The following is a 24,285-nucleotide window of genomic DNA, read 5'->3' as shown; positions in this document are numbered from 1 at the left end:
CCTGCTAATCAAATAATATTTTAATGCAATACTTTTTTAGAATCAAAATTAGTACTTGGGGCGCCTGGGTGGCGCAGTCGGTTGAGCGTCCGACTTCAGCCAGGTCACGATCTCGCGGTCCGTGAGTTCGAGCCCCGCATCGGGCTCTGGGCTGATGGCTCAGAGCCTGGAGCCTGCTTCCAATTCTGGGTCTCCCTCTCTCTCTGCCCCTCCCCCGTTCATGCTCTGTCTCTCTCTGTCTCAAAAATGAATAAAACATTAAAAAAAAAAAATTAAAAAAAAAAAAGAATCAAAATTAGTACCAAAAAAACCCACAATAAACCGAATATCAAAATTTTAAATAAAGACACGATGTGATTCCTGCAGCCAGTGGGGAGAACCAGGCCCTGTGTCCCACCCGGAGGGGCTCCCACGTGCGCTCCCGTCTCCCATGCCCCAGCTCACACGGTCCCTAGCCTGTCTTCGTCTACACAGGTTCTGCCGGGCCTACAGAGTTTTCACTTGTTTCTGCAGCCACCATTTACCCATTGGTAGGTTCCAGACCGTGAGTCTCCCGGGAGCGCCGAGAGCCCCAGGCACTCCGACCTGCACCTGCCGGGGCTCTGGGAGGCCTCCCCAGTGTGGCCCAGCTCCCGCAGGTCCTCGGGTGCATCACCCAGCAGCAGCACGCCCTCCGCTCAGCCCCGAGGCTGTGGCTGCAGGAGAGCGGATATGAGGACCCCTGTGCTGAGCCGTGAGCTCCCCAGAGCGCCAGCCTGCCCTGCGGCGTCCGAGCACCTGCCGCGCACAGTGCCCCTGTTCGGGTAAAAGGCCGAATGCGTGCACGGAGCCATGGCCCCGGGAGAATGTTCACCTGTGTAATAATTGTTTTCAAGATAATAGGAAGACTCCTCCTCGGACTGGCTCAGTCGGGAGCGTGGTGCTGTTTGGACGAGTTCAATCGGATCGATGTGCAGGTCCTCTCTGTGATTGCGTCGCAGATCCTAACAATTAAGGCCACAAAAGACAGCTATTTGGTCAGGTATGGGTTGAATGTGTTTGGTTACTTACTATCAAATACTTGCTGTACAGTAAGTGTTTGGGTTTGGGTTCTTCCTCCCTCCCCGAACATAGACCGAAAAGAATGACATTTGTCTTGAATGTCCGCTTTGCTCGTCAAGTAACGTGTGAATATATGTAACTAACTTTCATGCCAACCTGGGGGTATCCAGGCTCTTGCCCAGCCTTGGAACGGTCTTGGGAGCCACCAGGACAAGGTCGCAAATATGTTCCAACTAATTTTACTTTAGGGCTTAAATTCTCTTAGTACCTATTTCATGTGAAGAAACCAAAGACTTTTTCTTTAATTCTACATCTTTTTAAAAAAATAAAATTAGGGGCGCCTGGGTGGCGCAGTCGGTTAAGCGTCCGACTTCAGCCAGGTCACGATCTCGCGGTCTGTGAGTTCGAGCCCCGTGTCGGGCTCTGGGCTGATGGCTCAGAGCCTGGAGCCTGTTTCCGATTCTGTGTCTCCCTCTCTCTCTGCCCCTCCCCCATTCATGCTCTGTCTCTCTCTGTCCCAAAAATAAATAAACGTTGAAAAAAAAATAATTAAAAAATAAAATTATACTGGCCACACACCTGAAGCCCTCCCTTATCCCATTACTCTGAATTAATAGACTTGTATTGAAAAAATCCTATAAAAATACTATTTGTATGTTCAGATTACTAATGTTTACTAATCCAAGCAAAAATGTCTTTCTCGTCAGATAAATTCAGGAGCTTACATGATTTACTTTATGGGTATAATTGGACTTGTGGGTTTAAAATGTCTATTACAATCTTTTAAAAAAAAAAGTGTGTGTGTGTGGGGGTGTCCCCAGGCTTTGTTGCCAGTGTTTTTCCTTTCCTGCTTCGACCACCCTCACTGGTATTAGACGTCCATAAAATCACTGGAGGATTTCTCTCCATGGTCCCTCTGTCTGGTGCTGACAGCAGGGCACTAATGTCCATGCCAAGGGTTCTCCTTCCCAGCGTTCCCAAAATTACTCAGTCGGGGAGCTGAGGGTGGGCTGTGTCCCGTGCTAATGCAGGAACTCTGCGCCATGATCACTCTTTGCTCCACGGTGTCACCAAGGGAGAATCCTGTGTCCGAAGGTCTCCTAGGGTTCTTTTCCCATTCAGTCAGTTCATTCAGGTGGGTGCCTTCCTGCCTCAGGCCCCACAAAACTCCGCAGACACAATCAAATAAACCTGAGCCCCAGCAGGGCTCGCAACATGGGCTTGAGATCAGCCTCTTCTTTCCCTCTTACAGTCATTTTTCCCCAGTCCGTGCGGTTTGGATTTAAATGTAAAACAGCCTTAGGAAAGTTCCCAAGCTCACTTATAGTTTGAACATCCTTTGGCTTAGAGAAAACAGTCCTCTGAGTAATGAATCATATTGTACAGGGGAGGAAAATTTTTCCTTTACCCTTTTAGGCTCTTTTGGCCGATGTAAGATAAATTAACAGGAGAAAACTTTAATTCCATACAGAGGGGAGCCTCACACACACGTGAGACGTTCAAAGACAGGCAGACGGTTAAGGTTTGTGTGCCATCCTGAGCTAAGGAGAAGGGGGAAGGAGTCTGGGGCTTCGAGGGAAGGAAGAGAACTCACAGGAGATGGGAAGAGCACATGTTTGGTGAACAGACAGTTGTCGTGTCCTGCAAAGACTATGGGACACAGGAATTGGGATGAGCAGGCTGTGCTGAGCTCCCCACAGTTTGCCACACGCGGCCCAAACCTGCCGTAGTCGTCTCTGGTGACCGCTCTCTTTCTGGACCGGGCCCTCCGTCTGAATTCTTAGAAGCAGTTAAGGGGGAGGTTTTTTCTGGTTTTTTTCTGGGTTTTTCGGGCCTTCGTATTCAGCGAAAAATAATCCACATACCAGAGTGGCACATGGGGGTGGGGGCTCATTCTGAACCCCTTTCCAATGTATTCTAGGTTTGTACTGGAAGGAAAAGACATTCGTATCAATATGTCTTGTGCGGTATTTGTCACCATGAATCCTGAGTAAGTATCGGTTAACCTGTGCTGGCGGTTGGAGACAGGTCAAAATCTTTTCTTAAATCGTAGCCATGACTCAGTTGTCTGACACTGTAATCTGCCATTCCCTTGCCAACGCCCGAATCTCTCTACCCCCACGTGTCTTAAACAGCCGTGGCTCCGGAATTATTCACGTGGACGTTTCTGACTGAGGGATTTTTCACTTCATGAATAGCCAGGGAGAAAGGCAAAGGTCAGCAGTTTGTCACAAAGAAGACAGAAAACAAACAAACAGAGAGTAGCAGAGGGAGTAGAATGTGGTGGTTACAAGGAGCGGAGGCTGGGAGGGCTCGAGGGAATAGAGGGAATACAGATGGTCCCATCTGATGAGGGGATGGGGGGCCCTGTGGGAGGAGGCACAGGAAGAAAGGACAGTAAAGGAGGAAGCTCTTGAGATGAAAACTGCAATAGAAACTGTCTTGCAAACTTGTTTTCAGGTAAAGGTCACACAGGGCGCCTGGGTGGCTCAGTTGGTTAAGTGTCCCACTTCAGCTCAGGTCATGATCTCACGGTTCTTGAGTTCGAGCCCCGTGTCGGGCTCTGTGCTGACAGCTCAGAGCCTGGAGCCTGCTTTGGATTCTGTGTTTCCCTCTCTCTCTGCTCCTCTTTCCCTGCCTCCCCCTCACCTCTCTCTCTCAAAAATAAACTTAATGTGGGGCACCTGGGTGGCGCAGTCGGTTAAGCGTCCGACTTCAGCCAGGTCACGATCTCGCGGTCCGTGAGTTCGAGCCCCGCGTCGGGCTCTGGGCTGATGGCTCAGAGCCTGGAGCCTGTTTCCGATTCTGTGTCTCCCTCTCTCTCTGCCCCTCCCCCGTTCATGCTCTGTCTCTCTCTGTCCCAAAAATAAATAAACGTTGAAAAAAAATAAATAAATAAACTTAATGTGACAAACTAGTAGAAAGCTAACTGGATTATTTGGGGGGAAACTATATTGTGTGGTTCCTCATTAGAAAAACTGAAAAGTGGTCTGGTTTTTTTGTTTCTTTGTTTTTCTTACCCGCTTAAGGTACAAAGGTCGAGTAGAACTCCCAGATAACTTAAAATCTCTGTTTCGCCCAGTGGCGATGATGGCTCCCCATTATCAAATGATTACTGAAATAATGCTGTTTTCATCCGGTTTCAAATCTGCAAAATCCCTTTCTGGAAAGCTGGTTAGCATTTACGAATTAGCTAACAAACAACTCTCACAACAGGTAACAAACTGCTTTTCTCAAAATAGAAGTGATTCTATAAAACTTCAAATGAGACTCTTGGGGCATCGGACCAGGGATGACCTGGGGAAATAATGGAGCTGGAATCCTGTTAGCGCATCGGGTTCATGAGCCAGTGCGGATGTGAGGTGATGTGTAAAGTCAGGCAGGGCTCTAAGCCTTTCGACTCTGGGCCCTGGAGACAGTCACGAAGCATCTGCTCTTTTACATGATGGGCTGCTCTCTCCATACCAGGAAGCTGACAGATACAGCGGTGACTGTCACACCTCACTGTGCTTCGAAACACTTGGGAGGACAGGTTAAAACACCAGTCACTGGACTTCTCCCACCAGCTTTCCTCTTGTCTGGGGTGGCGCTTGAGACTTTGTGTTTCTGACAAGTTCCTAAGAGTGCCTGATGCTGCTCATCTGAGCGCCATGTTTTGAAAATGATTGTCCTGGGATACGCCAGCGTGAAGAGTACTTGTCTGTAACCCAACGTGGTTGGGACAGGGACAGCTAACTTTCTTTTTAGAAGGAGGCTTCGAGGGTCCTCCTGGGGGCTCAGTCGGTCGAAGCGTCCAGCTCTCGATTTCAGCTCAGGTCACGATCTCACAATTCGTGAGGTCAAGCCCGACATCAGTCTCTGCACCGAGCCTGAGTGGGACTCTCTGTCTCCCTCTTTCTCTGCCCCTCCCCCTGCTCGTGCGTGCATGCGCGCGCTCTCTCTCAAATAAATAAACTTTAAAAAAAAAAAAAAGAGGCTTGGGGCACCAGTTTGGGAGGGAAGCAAGGGGATTGGAAGCAAAATGGAGGCTTTCTTGAGTTGCATCGTGGTCTGTCTCCACGGTGTACGTGAAGAGGGGGTTGACTGTCGGAGGCCCATTTATTTCCAAGTTCCGTTTTTCCCTGAGACACTTTAATAACTCAAATATTTTAATGCTTTATAGGATCATTATGATTTTGGCTTGAGGTCTCTAAAGACAGTTTTAATAGCAGCTGGAAAGAAGAAATGGGAGTTTAAACGGTGAGTTGAATTTTGATTGTTAGGTCAAAGAGAGTTACATGACATGGGGAAAATAATTTGTAAAAATCTAAGTCATGATGTCAAGATAAAACAGGGAGCTCTCAGGATGTTTAAGTAGAGATAAAAATATGGTAGAGGTGAAGAATGTTTAAGAATGTGAAAGAAGAAGAAAATGCACAAAATCCCTGGGTATTTTTCCACAAAAGGACCTATTTAAAAAAAAAAAAAAAAAAACTGTATCTTAGCTTTATATAATAAAAGATACACTGGGGTGCCTGGGTGGCTCAGTCAGCTAAGTGCCCAGCTTCAGCTCAGGTTATGATCTTGTGGTTCGTGGGTTCAGGCCCCACATCAGGCTCTGTGCTAATGGTTCAGAGCCTGCTTGGGATCTTCTGTTCTCCTCTCTCTCTGCCCCTCCCCACTTGTGCACATGCTCACACACGCTCTCTGTCTCAAAATAAATAAACCTAAAAGATACACTGGAATAAAAGGCCTCATTTAAAATGAGAAATGTAGGGGCGCCTGGGTGGCGCAGTCGGTTAAGCGTCCGACTTCAGCCAGGTCACGATCTCGTGGTCCGGGAGTTCGAGCCCCGTGTCGGGCTCTGGGCTGATGGCTCAGAGCCTGGAGCCTGTTTCCGATTCTGTGTCTCCCTCTCTCTCTGCCCCTCCCCCGTTCATGCTCTGTCTCTCTCTGTCCCAAAAATAAATAAACGTTGAAAAAAAAAAAATTAAAAAAAAAAAAAATTAAATGAGAAATGTAAAAAACCTATATGAATATGCCTATATGAAAAATGTGTACAACCCACACGAAGAAAACATTCGTAAAGGACACAAATGAAAATGTGAATAAATGAAATAATATACCAGGTACGTAATATTATAACATCTTAAAGGGCTTAGCATCATAAAGATTTAAAGACTCTAAATGTTCATTTATAGATAGAAACACAGCCCAGTGAATATACCTAAAGGTATTATTTGTTTTTAGGTGGGCTGATTCTAAAGTTCACCTAGACAAACAATAAAGACTAGCTAGAAAAATGTTTAAAAGTGAGGGCAGTGAAGGAGAAATATCCCCGTAAGTATTGAGATGTATCATGGAGTTTCACTGGTCCCGGCACCGTGGTGCTGGCTCACGGACAGAGAGGCGAGCCATCGGGTCAGGAGAGCAAGCCCAGAGGCAGGACCTCACGACTGGGCATGTATTCTGTCATCTGTTGTGAGGCAAGAACAGACTTCCAGTGAGTGCTGATGGGGAACTAGACTGCCATGTGCATAAGACCGAGTTGGAGCCGCAGTCAGCATCATTTTCCTGGATAAAAGGACCAAAAAAGCACTAAAAACATACAAGTATTTGAAGAAACAAAATGCCCTTTATACCCTGCAACTAGAGAAGACCTTTAAAACTAAGACTCAAAATCCAGAAGCCATAAAGGTAAAGACTGATTGATAATGGTCGAAAAACACGGTAAGGTCAGAAGACAGATGATAAACTGGAAGAAAGGTGTTTGCATTTCCTGTCACGGTGGGATTGGTCATCCCCATGACGCGTGAGGACTGCCTAGAAAATGCAGGGAAGACATTGTAGGGCCAAGGACAGTTCTCAGAAAAAGAAACCTAGAAATCTTGAAGGGGCACCTGGGTGGCTCAGTCGGTTAAGTGTCGGACTTTGGCTCAGCTTATGGTCTCGAGGTCCATGAGTATGATCTTGAGGCACAGAGCCCTGTATCAGGCTCTGTGCTGACAGCTTGGAGCCTGGAGCCTGCTTCAGATTCTGTGTCTCCCTCTCTGTCTGCCCCTGCCCACTTGCAGTCTCTCAAAACTAAAGTTTAAAAAAAAAAAAAGTGCCCAGTAAAAAGTACCTAATAAATGTTAGCTATTACCTATCTTTACTAAGGATCGAAGACTTAAAAATTACCACCATCCTGATGAAGAATTTCTGGACCATCCGTCGACAGGAGAGGAGAAGGACACTTTTGCGCAGAAAACTCTTCTTCCTTTGCCTCTCTACAATTGTATCACACCACATGCAGTTATTTCTTTCGGTTGCCTGTTTAATATATAAGAATATGTGGTAAAGGGATAAATGTGTAAAATGTTGTTATGGGACAACATATTATGTGACAGCTTTTACATCTGGAGCCCTTTGTGGCAAATAACAGAAAACTGAAGCTGGCTTAAACAGTAGGAGGAATTTACTGTTTCAATCAGAAAATGCAGAGGAGGGCGGGGTCTGATGACTTGGATGCCAGTTTCGGCTTTATTTCTCTGTGATGTTGTCAGCACTACAGCCCTGCGCATCCTGGCTTGGTCGGCTTCCTTTCTGGTGGTTTGGAAGGATCCCTGGAGCCACCCGCCCCACTGAACCGAGTCCCAAACCACTCTGAACACACAGGGCATTGGAATCACTGTGTCCTCGTGACTGCCACTGACCAGAGCTGGGATCACGTTCCTTTAAGGAACATTTGTTAGGCCCCATTCTTGTCTTTCTTTTTTTTTTTTTTAAGTTTATTTATTTTTGAGACAGAGAGAGAGCATGAACAGGGGAGGGGCAGAGAGAGAGGGAGACACAGAATCTGAAACAGGCTCCAGGCTCCGAGCCGCCAGCACAGAGCCCGATGCGGAGCTTGAACTCACGGGCCGTGAGATCATGACCCGAGCCAAAGTCGGACGCTTAACCGACTGAGCCACCCAGGCGCCCCCATTCTTGCCTTTCAAAACTCCCTTATAACCATGACTTAAACATACAGCCTGGGCAAACCAGAGACAGTTAAACTACAGTCTGAACCTGAAGCTAGTGGGAAAAGAAATTGGATCTGCACAGAGGGCATTCAGGCAAGGGTGACAGCCAGTGGCCAGGAGTAGCAGGTGCAGCCAGCAGTCCTGGTCACAGCATGAATGGCGTTTACATGCAAGGCTCCTGGACCTGTTTCGTTAGCTGTCAGGTGTTCACAGGACCGGTTCTGTAGCATAGTCTTGGCCACTGTTCCCAGCTATATAGCCTGCGAGTCGACTTCTCTGGCCCACCTAGAGATCTTTAATAAATCATCATGTTACTTTCCATTTCATATTAGCCCACATGAACTTCTGTTGTTGGCCGCTGAAACACCTTACTGATACAATGCCCATCCCTGAATCAGTGACTGGGGAGTGGCATTATCCTGATTGTTCGAGACCAGCCACGGTCCGTCTCTGGATCTGGGGACCAGGTTAGCCTCACCCACACCACGTGGCTGCTCTGCAGTGAAGGAGAGGGGGAAAGGATGTGGGGTGGCCACCTCTAAAAAAGACTAAGGATGGCCTTTAATGTCAGCAGAGCGTACTTGCTAACTTGTTCTTTATATGTCTTTTCTTCCCCCCCGAAGTAACACCAATAGTGAGCTTTCTGAAACGGATGAAAGTCTGATCCTTACCGAGGCTGTAAGAGAAGCTAGTTTACCAAAATTTCTCCCTGAAGATGTCCCACTTTTTGAAAAGATCATGGCAGACATTTTTCCTGGAGCAGCAGTTTCGACAGAAAATCAAGTTGCCTTGGAGGTAATAAGACTTTTGGAAATCGTCACAAGTGGTTTAGATGTGGAATATTAATTAGGATAAAAAGCGTAATGTAAGTTAAAAATATTATAGTTCTTCCTGAAATAGTCTATTCCTGTTATAACTGGGGGGATAAAAATACTTGCACGTATATTTTCCCTTTGGGAGAGACACGGCCTCGACGAAGAAGCTTCAAGCGAAGAAGGTGCTCTCTATTTGGTTTCCCGGTTTTCCCATCTTTCCAATGGGAGTGATAATGTTTTCTCTTCCTCCTGTAAAGGGGTGCTTTCAGAATCAAATTAGGTCAGAATTATGAAAAAAGACTTTAACATGCAAATAGTTTGTGATCGTGAAAGATTAGGTGTTAATGATTGTAGAGCCCTCTGTTTTCCCTCTTACACCTGCGGCCTTACGGTCATTGCCTTCGTGTGGGTGGGACCTCGACAGCTCTCGTACTGGGAGCCAGCCTCCCGCTACCCCCTGGCCTCATCTGGGACCGGTGGCCACCAGCAGTGCTTTCCAGAAACATATGTTTGATCACATCAACAAAGCCACTGTTGGACGAAACCCAAAATCAGTTACCCTGACATATATTCTCACGATGCCTCCACGGTCTGGCCAAACCGGGCCACCGCTCCAGGATCTCCCATCCTTTGTCCTTCTGCCGTTCTTTCTGTCCTGGATTTCTCCCAGTTCTCTGGCTCTTCCCAGGCTTTTATCAGGTGTCAGGCCATCAAACCCACAGATTCCTTTCCCTGGGATCCTGCCCAGTTTTCAAAAAGACTGTGTAAAGTTTATTTTAAAATACATGGGCACCTGTTGGGATGAGCACTGGGTTTTGTATGGAAACCAATTTGACAATAAATTTCATATTAAAAAAAAACACATGGTTTCAGTAGCTTATAGTTGAAACACCTTCATAATGATCTGTTCTTTAAATACAGGCATAAGCTATATATGTGACTTCATTCCCCACAGGCGCAGAATACGTATTATTTGTAGGCCACATGAAGCACTTCGCAAAAAAGCTCATTCATTAGGTTATGTATTTGGGAGCATGTTCCTTGAAAACCATGTGGACCAGGAGTTTTATGACAGGATAGTTCTTTCATGGTTCTGGTCTAGTTAGATTTCATGTCCCTCCTGGGTCAGTTTCGTTAAACTAGATAACATTCTCATTTCATTCAAGTGTTAGAACGCCCCATGTGGATTTGAGCAAACCCCTACCTTGATATCCTTTCAGTTTCCAATTTCAGACGTCATTTGCCTGGTCATTTCTTGTTTTCTTAACTTGGGTTTTCTCCATTACATAGATTGCCTAGAAGTTTATCTAATTGCTTTCTTCAAAAAAACCAGCTTTTTATGTATTTAATACCTCTTTTTGATTTCCAGTCTTTCAATACCCATATTAATATTTTTTAAGTATCTTCCTTTATTCCTCTGGGTTTTGTGTTGTTTTTCTCTGTCCAGCTGTTTGAGGAAGATGTCTAATCCATGTAGTTTATTTTTTTACTAATGTAAGTTCATAAAACTATATAACTTCATCCAAGCACTGCTTTAGTTACATATGCTTACGTTCAGGTAGGTAGGGTTTTCCCAAGCATTTTTTCTCTAGAAATTCGATAGCTAACTCTTCCTTTTTTTCCCTAAGTGTTCCTTTTTTTATATATAATTTTTTTTTAATTTTTTTTTCAACGTTTATTTATTTTTGGGACAGAGAGAGACAGAGCATGAACGGGGGAGGGGCAGAGAGAGAGGGAGACACAGAATCAGAAACAGGCTCCAGGCTCTGAGCCATCAGCCCAGAGCCTGACGCGGGGCTCGAACTCACAGACCGCGAGATCGTGACCTGGCTGAAGTCGGACGCTTAACCGACTGCGCCACCCAGGCGCCCCTATATATAATTTTTTTAATGTTTATTTATTTTTGAGAGAGAGAGAGAGAGAGACAGATGTGAGCAGGGGGAGGGGCAGAGAGAGAAGGAGACAGAATCAGAAGCAGGCTCCAGGCTCTGAGCTGTCAGCACAGAGCCCAATATGGGGCTCGAATTCACAAACCGTGAGATCGTGACCTGAGCCGAAGCCGGATGCTCAACCGACTGAGCCACCCAGTGCCCTCTCCTAAGTGTTCTTTTAAGACAGAGTTTTTTCATGCTTTTAATTTCCAGGTAAAGAATCTTTTTATTTTCTGATTCTGTTACCAAGTACTTACTGAATTACTTACTGAATTATGTTCAGAGAATATTATCTTTGTTATTTTTCCTTAAGAATTTAATTTAGACTTTTTAATGGCCTAATATATAGGTAATTTTTATGAATATTCCCTATGCACATGGAAAAAAGATATATTCTCTTATCAACTGCAAATATAGACAGAGTTCAGTTTATCTCCATTTGTTACGACTCTTAAATTAGCGTTTGTTAAGTGGAGCACAGGATGTGGGAGGGTGAGCCACGGTCAGCAAGAGACCACGAGAGACACTGAAATCAAGATGCTTATTACGGGAAGTACTCTGTACAGGCCTCCAGGGCCCCTCAGGGCAGGGTGCAGGCAGAGAGAAGCCAGGCCCCCGGCACATGCCTTCATCAGGGTCCGTGGGTGGCGTGCTTTGGGGGCTCCAGGCTAAGCCGGGGTTGGTCAGTTCACACCACGCACAGCAGGGTCTTGGAAAGTTCCACGTGGGTCCTACCTAAGCTGTGCATGGGGAGAAGGCCCTGGGTGGTGGGAAAGACCTACCAGGAGCTTGCACCTGCTCCCAACTCCGACTCTGTGGGCTCCTGTCCCTGGGAGCGCTGGTGTGGTGGCTTCGTGTCCCCGCAGGCTGTTGGGCAGAACAAAAGTACCTTCTCTGAACCCTCAACCCCATTTTCTCTGTCTTCTTGATTATGTTCTGTGTCCTTATAGCCAGACGTGTACCTGTGTACTTGTTTTCCTTGGGCCCAGAGAAGTGAGGGGATGTCTCCTACTAGCACATGAATGTTAACTCTTAGGATCTCTGTCTTCTCCTAGTTGTTAGTATGTTGTTTGATATACAAACATCAATACCGAGTCATTGTATGAGTTGTGCCTTTTAATAATATACAGTGCTTTTGCATTTCTTGGCTACTGCTTTTTGGCTTGAAGTCCACTTGAATGGACTGTTACTCCATTTTTTGTTTGCCTGGTATACTTTTGGACTATTTTTCTTTCAAACTATAATTTCCACCGAGTGAAGTGGTTTTTTAACTTTTGTTTTATTCTGCTGATGTTCCTGCAGGTTAATATTTTACTCTAAGGGTACATTTTTAGAGTAATACCCATAATTTCCTACTTACTTGGGTATTGTCTGTTAGTTCCCTGATATGAACAATGAGGAAAATTAGTTCGTGTCTCTTCTCCCCTTTCTGTTGTCTCTTTGCCCAATTTTACACAACAGTATTACCTGCCTTTTTTTTTTTTTTTTGAATCTTTGTAAATTAGAAGTGATACCTGTGACTCTGCCGGAAAGGCACCCATGAACTTCCTGTGCTCCCCAGGCCCCTGGCCTCATCCCTCCCACTCTTCTCAGCTGTGTCACTGCGGCACAGCCTAGTGACACTCAGCTGCTTCCCGATGTCGTAGAGGTTTTGGTGAAAGTGGTGTCATATTTTTATGATACTCCTAGGGGTTTATTACAGGTGTATCGAAATGCCTTTGATTCGAAGCTCCTCTCGAATATGGCAACGTTGCTGAATTCTCTTATTTGTCCAAAATTAGCTCTGATTTTGTGTGTCCTCTTGGGGATTCCCATCATACAGACAGTGGGACCTCCTCCCTCCAGTCCTTGGGTCTCCTGTTCTTCTTATGATACTTTTCCGGTGTGAAATCACTCCCACATTCCTGGGATACTCCATGCTTTATCGCCATGTGATTTTTAACACACCAAGAGGAAGTTAGTTAATGTCTTATTTAGGATTTTCACATGTACACTTACACGTGAACTATCCTTATCTGTTTTTAGAACCAAGATTATTACTAGCTCCTCAAAATAGGCTGAATGACAGATGTTCTTTTGTTTTCTGAAAAAAAACTTGCATGAGATTGAGATGAACTATTGCATAGATTTGTGGTCAAACTCACTATGGAAGTATTTGGATCTGGGTTTTGTAGGGGTGGGAAGGAGAAGCTTTGACTACTATTTTAACTTTTTGTCACTTAGCGATCACATTCCCTATTTTGTATATAACATTTCTGTGTTTCTAAATGTATTAACTTATTTCTCCCACTCTCCTCAGTTTTCAGTCTCTGCTACAGTTATTTCTTTTTCTCATTACTGATCATTCTTTCTTGAGGTCTGCCAATAGTTTTCTAAAGAGCTAACTTTTGGTTTTGATTATTTTCCCTTTTTTTTTTTTTTTTTTTTGTCTATTTGGTTGATTTCTTTCCTTCACTATTTACATATTCCTTTATTTCATTGGACTTGTTCTCCTTTTTCCTAGTTTCTTGAGTTTAATGCTTAGTTTATTTACCTGTGTTTCCTCCTCAAGTATTTAAAGATCTGAGTTTTCCTCTATATACTCTTTTGGCTGTCTTCCACAAGTTTTCACATGTAGTGTTTTAATTAGCATTTCTCTAGAAAGGTTTCTTAATTGCCTTTATGACTATTTGTCGCCCAGGAGTTTGTTTTTTCCCAAATTCGGAGAATCTAAACTACCCTTTTATTATTAATCTCCATTCATGGTTAGTTTTGACTGGGGACAATATGCTGTCCCGTATGTATTTATCCCTTTGAGATAACCTTCTTTGAGCTTTTCGACCTCCCCTAATGGTATTGTTTTATAAGTGATTCATGTGTGCTTAAAACAGTATGTATTCTGTGCCCATTGGATGTAATGTTATATATTTACACTATTCTGTCCCTTTGATATCTGTTTCATTTTTATTGATCCATCATTTTCTGGAAGGGGTCTATTAAGATCTTAACTACAATTGTTGATACATATTTTTTCCCGGCCTTTCCATCAATTGCTGGCCTTATGTAGTTTGAAGATATAAGTGGTATATATATTGATGTCTTCTTCTTAAATTCCACAGATGAGTGAAATCATATGGTATTTGTCTTTCCTTGACTGACTTATTTTGCTTAGCATAATACTCTCTAGTCCCATCCCTATTGTTGCAAATGGCAAGGTTTCATTCTTTTTATGGCTGAATAATATTCCATTGTGTATTATACCACATCCTCTTTATCCATTTATTTACCAGTGACACTTGGGCTCCTTCCATATCTTGGCTATTGTAAATAATGCTGCAGTAAACATGGGGGTACATACATCTTTTCAAATTACTGTTTTCATATTGTTTACTGTGGAATTATTGGATCATATGATAATTTTATTTATTTACTTATTTATTTTGAGGAACCTCCATACCGTTTCCCACAGTGGCTGCACCAATTTGCATTCCCACCAACAGTGCACAAAGATTCCTTTTTCTCCACATCCTCGCCCACACTTATTGTTTCTTGTAGGGTTTTTTTTGTTTTTTGTTTAATTTCTTTATTTTTAAAATTTTAATTCTGATGTAGTTAACATACAGTGTTGTATTAATTTTAGGGGTAAGTATAGGAACTCAATAATTCCATATATTGAATGCATTCTTTTTTTAAATTTTTTTTAATGTTTATTTATTTTTGAGAGACAGAGAGAGACAGCATGAGTGAGGAAGGGGCCGAGAGAGAGAGGGAGACCCAGAATCCAAAGCAAGCTCCAGGCTCTAAGCTGTCAGCACAGAGCCCAACGCGGGGCTCGAACTCACGAGCCGTGAGATCATGACCTGAGCCAAAGTCGGACGCTCAATTGACTGAGCCACCCACTTGCCCCTTGAGTGCATTCTTAAATCCCCCCCCCCCCCACATTTTAGGTATATGGTGTCATACTGTATATCCTTTTATTTTGTGAATCCCTTGGCTGATTTTTATGGATACATGTAGTTTTACCTCTTTTATGCTTCCTGCTATTCTTCTGCTTATGATCTTTCCTTTTCACTCAAAGAATCTCCTGTATCATTTCTTATAGGGCTGTTTGGTGGTCATGAATTCCTTGAAATTTGTCTGGGAAACTCTGTCTCTCCTTCTGTTCTGAAGGACAGCCTTGCTGAATAGAGTGTTCTTGGCTGTAGGTGTTTTCCTTTAAGCACCTTGAATATACCATTCTGCTCCCTCTGACCTGCCAAGTTTCTGCTGCACAATCAGCTGATACCATATGGGGTTTCTCTTGTATGTAACTGTTTTCTTTTCTCTTGCTGCTTTTAAAATTCTCTCTTTATCACCACTTTTTGCCATTTTAATTACTGTGTGTGTTTTTGTGGACCTCCTTGGGTTGATTTTTTTGGGGGTTCTCTGTGCCTCCTAGATCTGGATTTCTGTTTCTTTCCCCAGATTTGGGAAGTTTTTGGCATTATTTCTTCAAATAAATGTTCTGCCCCCTTTTTTCTCTCTTCTCCTTTTCGGATCCCTATAATGCAAATGTTATTACACTTGAAGGTGTTGCTGAATTCTCTTAACCTGTTCTCAGTCTTTATTATTCCCTTTTTTCTCTCCGTTCAGCTCGATTGCTTTCCATTACTCTGTCCTCCAAGTTGCTGATCCATTCTTCTGCTTCCTCTAGTCTGCTGTTGATTCCCTCTTGTGTATTTTAAATGTCAGTTGTTGAGTTCTTCATCTCTGATGGGTTCTTTTTTTTGTTTTCTCTCTGTGATGGTCTCACTGAGGTCCTCCACCCTTTTCTCAAGTCCAGTGAGTATCTAATGACTGTTACTTTAGATCCTCCATCAGGCATATGACTTATCTTTGTTTTGTTTAGATCTCTTGATGTGAATTTTTTCCTGTCCCTTCAGTTAGAACATATGCCCCTGTCTCATTTTGTCTCTCTGTGTCCGTTTTTATGTGTTGGGAAAGTCATCTACGTCTCTTGCTCTTGAGAGCAGTGGTCTTACAAAGAAGTCCTATGGTGCCCTCTGTTCTGTTCACTAGAACTTGGCACTTCAGGGGCGTCTCCTTTGTGTGATGCTTGTGTCCTACTGTTGTGGCTCAGCCGCCTTTGCCTTCAGTCCAGTCGTCTGCAGTGTCTCCCTTTGCCTCTTGTGGGCAAGGTCCTTGTGTTGTTAGTGGGCCAGTCTGGGGTTCCCCGGGCTCAAGTCGGGCCAGGCCTGGCATTTGCCAGAGCTTTGGTGGCGTCAGACTACAGGACATATTCCCTGTGTTGGGTGGGGCTAGAGTCAAACTCATACGTGTGGTTATCCCACCCTTTCCCTGGGTCAGGAGTCACCTCAGAGTGGTGCTGGTCGCCGTTGGAACTGTTTGTACCCTGCCATGCTTGTGGTCCCACATTGGATAGGCTTCTGCCGAGGGTGTGTTGGAAGGGGCAGGTCTGCAGGAGAAGGTGCAGGGGCGGGGTGAGAGGCGTTAGCAAGGTTTGCGTGGGTGCGTGTGGGACCCGGAGCTGAGGCCTGGCCGGAGGTGGTGTGTCTGCAGGAGAACACGGGGTGGAGCACACTGTTAGCAGGCCGGCTGGAGAGTGTCCCCCTGCACCGGTTCCTGCAGGTGTCTGTGTACCTAGGCCAGGGGACGAGGGAGGGAAATGGTGCCCACCAGCTCCTTTGTTGTTGGACAAGTCTCCGAAGATCCCCGCTCCTCTAGCACGCGTTCCGAGATGAGCAAGTAAGCCTCTTCCCGTGTACCCCACGTGTTTTTCAAACTGCTGCTTTTTTTTTTGCTATGTCTCAGAGGGGCCGTTTGTTGTGCTGTGTCTTTAAGGGCAAGGACTCAACTTCCTGTCCGAGCTGCTGATATTTAAAGTTCCAGGTGTTAAGCCCCACTGATAGTAAGAACTCTTGAAGTTAGGCCCCTCTGGTTTTCAAAGCCAAATGTTACGGGGATTTGTCTTCCCCATGCAGCACCCCTATGTCTGGGGTGCCCGGGGTGGGGTCTGCTCCTCTTCTCCCTCCATGTCCACAGGTCCCTCCCTCCCACGGACAGTGTCACAGGTCAGTTCGGTTCCCGACTCCATCTCTGCCCTTCCTACGCTCTTCAGTGTGGCCTCTGGTCTATGTTTAGCTGTGGGGAGTCTGTCCTGCCGGTCTTCGGGTCATTTTATGGGTCATTTACGCGGATGTTAGCGCTGTCTCCTTGTAGCCATTGTATCCGCGGGATGAGGTGAGCCCAGGGTCCTCCTACTCTGCCAACTTCCCTGGAAGTCTCTCTGGGAGTTTTTAAAACTTTCATTTTGTCTTTGATATTCTAAACCTCACTTTAAATTCTCTAGTTAGGAAGTTTCATATTCTGTTAGCCCTTTTAATATGTAATCATTTATTTTTAGTTCTCTAAGTTGATAGCAAGGAGACTTACCCTGTCAGATTCTCTCTTCCACATGATTAAACGAGTTGGACTTTTCCAGACCACCAAATTGTAGGTTCAAACTCTAAGCTAAGTAAGCTGAATAAGCTTACCTATTCTCACAGCACTTACATGAGTTTTAGATCTTGTACGTATTTTTTTGTGTTCTTATTTTAATAAAAATGCAGTTTGATATCAATTCTATGCATATCTCTCTGTGGTGCTCTGCGTGGTTTCCAGGGGAAGCACAGTGGATATTTGCACCTAAGCTATTGCCTGTATTTTGAATATCTACATTTACATTTTGAGAATTTTCACTTTGCTAGAACAAAGGAAGGAAGATGTTAGTTGACAAGTCTTGCTTTCTCTGTCTTATATAAGCACTTTTCATCCCAACCCGACAGGACCCACAAATTCCTTCCTCTCCTTCCTCCACATATGTGTTACCCTTAACATTTCTCAAGTCACAGCTAAAACAAATAGCGTGGCCATCATAGTAGCATTTCTACATGCACATCGATGATGTGACTTTTTAACTTCATTATATATTCACGTTTTCATCAGTTTTACAGTTTTTTGCAGCCTGAGCTTATAGAAAAGTTTTCTGTAAAACCTATCAGTGTATTCTGCTACTTTCCCCTTCATACAATTTTTATATTGCTAAATATGCAGGCTCTCAACTGTTAAATAAACAAACTGTTAATAAAATGTTACCAAATAGCAATGTATGGCTCAAGAAATAACACAAAGATCACGATTTAAAGTTATCATTTTAATATTAAATTTCGAATAATCCAGTCTTTTATTTAATGGTGTATTTTTGATGGTTTACACAATGATCGGTCATATAGCATATCCACACAGGAATATATGTTACTAAATAAATATTCTGTAGGCATGCTGTTTAGACTTCTTGTTCATTTGAGATACAAGAATCCGAATTGCATGCGATGGGCGATTGGAATATATCCAGCTTGTTCACGTTTCTGTCGCTGACAGTATCTAACAGTGTGGGTGGGGGAGGGTCATTAACTCAGAGCAACCAAGGGATTAACAGAGAATTACTGAAACCATATCCTGCAATAAACTATATATAGTTTGTCATCCGGTTGACTCTACGGAACATCGTTTACAGCCATAAATACTTGACAGTACGATTATGATTTTATGTTAAAACCTTCTGTGAAAACCTTCAGCCAACTAGGATTACCTGTCCAAATATCTCTTCTTTGACTGTCCCATTTCTGCTGATCTTCTGTGCTAGCCATGCTATCCCTAGTCCACTCCTGCGGGCCTGTTTGCTTACATCCAGGGAGATGTCTAGGTTTGTATTATCCGTGGCAGAGGACTCCTAGCCCCTGCATCTAAAACCGCTCCAAGTACACGCCTGAAGTGGGTGTCTCATCAACTCCACTTAAATGAGATTGCTCTCAGCTGATTTCCTACCCCCAGGGGCCTTGCCATAGGAACTACTTTTTCTCTGTTTGTACAGCCCCTGCTGAGTGTTCTGGGTCTCCTTCAGCTGCTCCCTTGTCCCACTGTGGGAATGCAAGGAACGGGAAATGGACTGGGAGAGGTCGGTGAGAAAAAGGATAAATCCCGCTTTTTTCTGTCGACAATTACCAATAGTATTGACCCCACTGTGGAAGGAAACCTGGCCGCCCTCATAATTCCTGTGTTATAATATTAAGCATCTTTCCAAGCTGCAGCCACTTCTGGATGTTTTAATATATAACCACATCAAGTCTTCAATCTTAACAAATTGTACTTACTATCCTAGAATATTCTGAACATGGAAACATTAAAATACTTGTTACAGAGCTGAAAATCTACCTTAATGGTGATTGGAATTACACAAAGATAGAGACTCTTAAATTTTCTTTTAGTGTAGGATAATTAGACACTCGTACTATGGTAACAGATAGTTCTTAAATACATCCTAAAGAATAAATTCCTAAATTGAGGGAAGGTCTATGAATCTGCTACCAGGGATCTGTCAACATAAAATTTTGTGTGTATCGTAGTTTGGGGGGAAAGTAATAATCAGGTTGAGGAACTAAGAAATTAAGAACTACTACCTTAAAGTGCAGTATTCAGTACCTAGTTAAGAGAGATTTTATAGGATTATATATTAAGGGTTCAATTTGCAATGCATTTTAAACGTACTTATTTTCTTTTAGAAAGTAGTATCTATTGCAACACAACAGTTGGGTTTCCATCAGTGGCCAGCTCAGAACAAGAAAACCATACAGTTTTATAATCAACTTCAGGTAAGTGTAGAATGGCATGTTGGCACTTCTTTGCTCCTGAATTATAATAGGTCTGATCAAGGAGAAAACCAGGATAACGATAAAAAAGAACTAGTCTAATATTCTTCAGAATAAAGTGGCTTACTCATTTATTTACCCACATGTGGTTATTCAGCCCTCACTTTAACTTTGAACAGATTCATTTTCTTCACCTTCATCCCCTTAATACATAATTGTAAAAAACCCCACAAATGTGGTATAAATGTGGCCTTCCATAACTACACCTTCTTTGAATTTCCTATCCCTGTGAATGAACCATTTGGAAACGGTGATGCATTTCATCGATGACTGGTAAAACTGTATGCCTTTGTCTATATTTACTTGCCATTTGAGTGTCCTGTGAATTGCCAGATTATGTGATATACTCATTTCTCAGTTGAGTTTTTTGTCTTTTTCTTACCAAACGTGTAGGCTTTTCATTATGCATTTTATATCCTATTTCTTAATTGTTTATATGCGTTGCAAATAAATTCTCCAAGTCTTGGGTTTTCAGAAATGTTCCTAGAGTTCAGTTGTGCAGGAGACGTTGTTGTTAATGCAGTAAAGTCTATTGATTTGTTGTTATGGTTTGTGTTTTTCTGAATTTTTAGAAATCTTTTCTATCCTATTTCATAAAGATATTTTCTGTAATTTTTTCTAAAAGTTTCTGATATTTGCACTTTCCATTTTTAAGTTGTCTGGCATTTATTTTCCTCCATGAGGATAAAGAGATTGGAATGGAAGGGAAAAAATGTCTTAGCTTCATCCATATTTGAATTTTAATGTATGTGTGTGATGCGTTATTAAAAATAATCCTTCCTTTACTACTATTACAGTAGTCTAGAAGAGGGCGAGCTTCACCATCTGACCCTTTCCCCCTTGGCTTAGTCCATCTGGGAGGATATGACAAAATACCATAGACCGGGCGGTTTAAGCCACATTTATTTCTCACAGTTCTAGAGGCTGGAAAGTTTAAGATAGAAGTGTTAGCAGGTTTGGTTTCTGGTGAGAGCCCTCTTCTGGCTTGCAGGTGGCCACCTTCTCACTGCGTCCTCACATAGTGGAGAGATACGGAACTGGTCTCTCTGCTTCTCTTTCTAAGGACATTAATCCCATCACAGACCCACCCTCATGACGTCATCTAAACCTAATTACCTACCAGAGGCCCCACTTCCAACATTATCACATTGGATGTGGGCTTCAACATTTGAATTTGAGAGAGACACAGACATTCACAGACTTTCACTCCATAACAGCGATTGTGATCGGGTTGGAGAAGAAGATGGAATCAAGCAGGTTTTATAAGAGCTGAGGGACTTTGGACAATATATAGCTAGTGATTTTATTTACTAGATCAGGAATTAAGAGAAGTGACAAGTGTGAAAAGAAGGTGTAGAGTAGATTATGTTGACTCTGAAAATCTTGTGAGATATCCAGATGGAAATATACAGTAAACTACCAAAATTTCACTCAGGCACACAGAACCAGAGACTGGAAGAAATGCATACATTAGGAAGTCATTAGAACTCAGGTTGTAGTTAGAGATATTCAAGTTGATGAGACAGGATAAGGCCAATGTAGGAGAGAGAGATAGAGAGAGAAGGATGAATTAGGGAAGACTAACACGGAAATGGCATTCAAAACTCAAAAGAGAAAAAATTCAGAAGAGGAAAGCTGAGAGAAAACATATTACAGAAACCAATTTTCGAGAAAGGTACAGAAATAAAGGAGAATAGGAAAGTGAGACAAAGTGTCAAAAATAAGAATTGACAGTTATGTTTTGAATTTGAAAATTAGATCTCTGTACATTTTGACATTAACCTAGTCAATGAAAACAGAACACAGATTACAAGAGATTGAACAATAATTTGAAGGAAGGGTTTGTGGATATCAAGATGTATTTGTAAATAAGAACCTTCAGATTTCAATTTAGCTGAACCATCAGTAAACCAAAATTAAATCATAAATTTGCAATTTTGTTTTAGACTTGTGTTGGTGTGATGTTAGTAGGCCCAACAGGTGGAGGAAAGACAACAGTCAGAAGAATTTTAGAAAGGGCATTAACACTATTACCAATTGAAGACTTCCTATCAACTAAAGAAAGCGAATCTATTTCACAGGTAAATTGTGTACTAACCAAATGTTTCTCTATTTCTTCAGATCTTTATACTTCAGTAACATTTTATATCCTATTTATATAAGTATATTCTTATTAAATTTATTGCTGGGAATCTTGTAATTAGGAATCATTGTAGTAAATGGGACTTATTTTTTTCATTTGAATCTCAAACTAGTAATTACTAGTGTAAAATAAATGTAGCAAATTGTATATTTATTTTGTATTTAGTCACCTTAATGGACTGGTAATGGTAAGTTGTAATTGTTTTTATAGATGATCAGTTGAATCATCTTCAGTGAATATAATTTTGTCTCTTTTGTATTATTTATATAATTTATACTCTTATTGCATTGATTAACCCTCCAAAACAACGTTAACCATAATAACATCTTATTCCTTACTTTATCTGAAATGCAGTTAATATTTCTACATTTAATATGGTATTTGCTCTTGGTGTATGATAGATACTCTTTCATACTTTGGAAATTTTCTTCCATTCTCATTATACTTTGGTTTTTGACTTTTGGGGGTTTATGAAGTAATTTTTTAGAATCTATTGTAGTATTTTTTAGAATCTATTTTTTTATGTTTTAATTGGTTAATGTAATAATTTATGTTGATAGATTTGCTAATGTTAAATTGTCCTTGAATTCATAGAATAACTCCCACTTTTTCATGATATATGTATTTTTTTTTAACTTAAATGGTAGTTAACGTACAGTGCAACATTGGTTTCAGGAGTAGAATTCAGTGATTCATCACTTACATACAATACCCCAGTGCTCATCACAACATGTGTCCTCCTTAATACCCATCCCCCATCAGGGCGCCTGGGTGGCTCAGTCAGTTGGGCATCCGACTTTGGCTCAGGTGAAGATCCCACGGTTTGTGGGTTTGAGCCCCAAGTCGGGCTCTGTGCTGTTGGAGCCTGGAGCCTACTTCGGATTCTCTGTCTCTCTCTCTGCCCCTCCCCCACTCACACTCTGTCTCTCACTGTCTCTCAAAAAATGAATAAACGTTAAAAAAAATTTTAAAAGAAATACCCATCTCCCATCTAGCCCACCCCCACCCACCTCCCTCCATCAACTCTCAGTTTGTTTTCTTTCATTAAGAGTCTCTTGTCGTTTGTTTCCCTCTCTTCTCTTCCCCCCGCTTCCCATATGTTCATCTGTTTTGTTTCTTAAATTCCACATATGAGTGAAATCCCATGGTGTTGTCTTTCTCTGATGGACTCATTTCGCTTAGCAGAATACATTCTGGCTCCACATCCACGTCATTGCAAATGGCAAGGTTTCGTTCTTTTTGATGGCCGAGCGATATTTTATTTAATATAAAGTTAGATTCCAATAAATAACGTGTACTTCAGTTCTCTTATTTAAAGACCCGTTGGCAGTATATTCCAAAAGTTTTAGAAAGTCAAGTTCTCAGTTTTGTGGATTTTTTTTTTCAGTTAGTGTGCAATTCCTTGCTTCAAAATCGTGCCTATGGCGGTTCATAGCCTTTGTTGTTCTCTTTCTACCTCCCTGTCAACAAGTCTGAATTAGTTCTTAACCAATTATTGTCATTAATAAGAGGTGAGCTATGACAGTAGTAATAATATTTATGGAATACTAAATATGAGTCAGATACTGGCTAAGCACTTTTAGTTGAATTGTCTCATTCGTCCTCACAATAGCCCTGTGGGCAGGAATTTGTTTTATTAAAAACATTTTTTAAATTACATAAGAAGTATGTACAATTGTGAGAAACTTGGGGAAAATGCAAAAACATAAAGAATTAATAACCACCTAGAGAGAATGACTACAAACATTGCTGTATTCCCTTTGATTATTTTTCCTACACAAAATATATTTTAAAATAATTGAGATAGTACTGCGTATAAATTACCTCAATTTTATTAATGTTGGCATTTTCACCTAATACCGTACACTGAGAATTAACCCCATGTCATTAAAATTTTCTTACAGTGTGATTTCAGTGATTGTATTCTGTATACATGACTATACTATCATTTATTTATAATTCTCTCATGCGTAACATTTTAAAATTTGGTGTTTTTAAAAATGTAATGACAATAAAATATTTAGGTTGGTGGCAGGGCCTTAGGTAATGGAATTGTTTTTGATCTTCCTCCTTAGTTCATGGCTTTTTGCTCATTAGTCTCTTCAAGACCTTCTCTTTAGTTTCTTTTAGTGCAGTTTCGTTTCCTTTATTTCCTAACCTTACCCTCTCTTCCCTCTTCATCATAGGAACCCTGTAATGTGTTTACTGTGGGTCCTTGTATAGGTGTATCCCTTGAAAATGTCTCTCTAGGAATGGGATTGGTTTGCAGTAAGGTATAATTTCGCTACCTACTGTGAGGTGAGATTGAAGGTGAAACTCACATATCATGTAATTAGCCACTTCAAGGTGTGCAGTTCAGTGACATTTCGTGCACTTACAGTGTTGTGCAGTCACCACCTCTCTCTGCTTTCAAAACTCTTTCATCACTGCAGGAGAATACCCCGTATCCATTAAGGAATCTCTCCCCATTACCTTTTCTCTCTCTCTTCTCTGGAAACCGCTGGGCGGCTTCCTGTCTCTATGGATTTGTTTGTTCAGAATGTTTTGTGTAAGAGGAATCACAGCATGTGACCTCTTGTCTCTGGCTGCTTTCAGTTAGCATATGTTTTTCAGGTTCATTCAAGGTATAGCATGTGTCGCTGCTTA

At 42.3% G+C, this 24,285-nt stretch overlaps 1 protein-coding gene across 4 annotated transcripts in view; it reads left to right on the top strand.

Annotated features, from left to right (window-relative positions):
• Positions 1-24,285, top strand: part of DNAH14 (dynein axonemal heavy chain 14) — a 257,879-nt gene that overhangs the window by 67,541 nt on the left and 166,053 nt on the right. For all 4 annotated transcript variants that reach the window (XR_006706041.1, XM_045453286.1, XM_045453288.1 and 1 more), the window contains 7 exons: positions 876-1,021; positions 2,963-3,031; positions 4,071-4,257; positions 5,204-5,280; positions 8,648-8,819; positions 19,350-19,439; positions 21,443-21,577. Coding sequence is in view for 3 of the 4 variants with exons in the window: in XM_045453286.1 (XP_045309242.1) it covers positions 876-1,021; positions 2,963-3,031; positions 4,071-4,257; positions 5,204-5,280; positions 8,648-8,819; positions 19,350-19,439; positions 21,443-21,577 (876 nt within the window). In the remaining variant the exon portion in view is untranslated. The remainder of the gene's footprint in view (positions 1-875; positions 1,022-2,962; positions 3,032-4,070; positions 4,258-5,203; positions 5,281-8,647; positions 8,820-19,349; positions 19,440-21,442; positions 21,578-24,285) is intronic.

Source organism: Leopardus geoffroyi, chromosome C3, assembly GCF_018350155.1.
Source record: "Leopardus geoffroyi isolate Oge1 chromosome C3, O.geoffroyi_Oge1_pat1.0, whole genome shotgun sequence".
Lineage (NCBI taxonomy): Eukaryota > Metazoa > Chordata > Mammalia > Carnivora > Felidae > Leopardus > Leopardus geoffroyi.
This window is presented reverse-complemented; position numbering and strand designations above follow the sequence as displayed.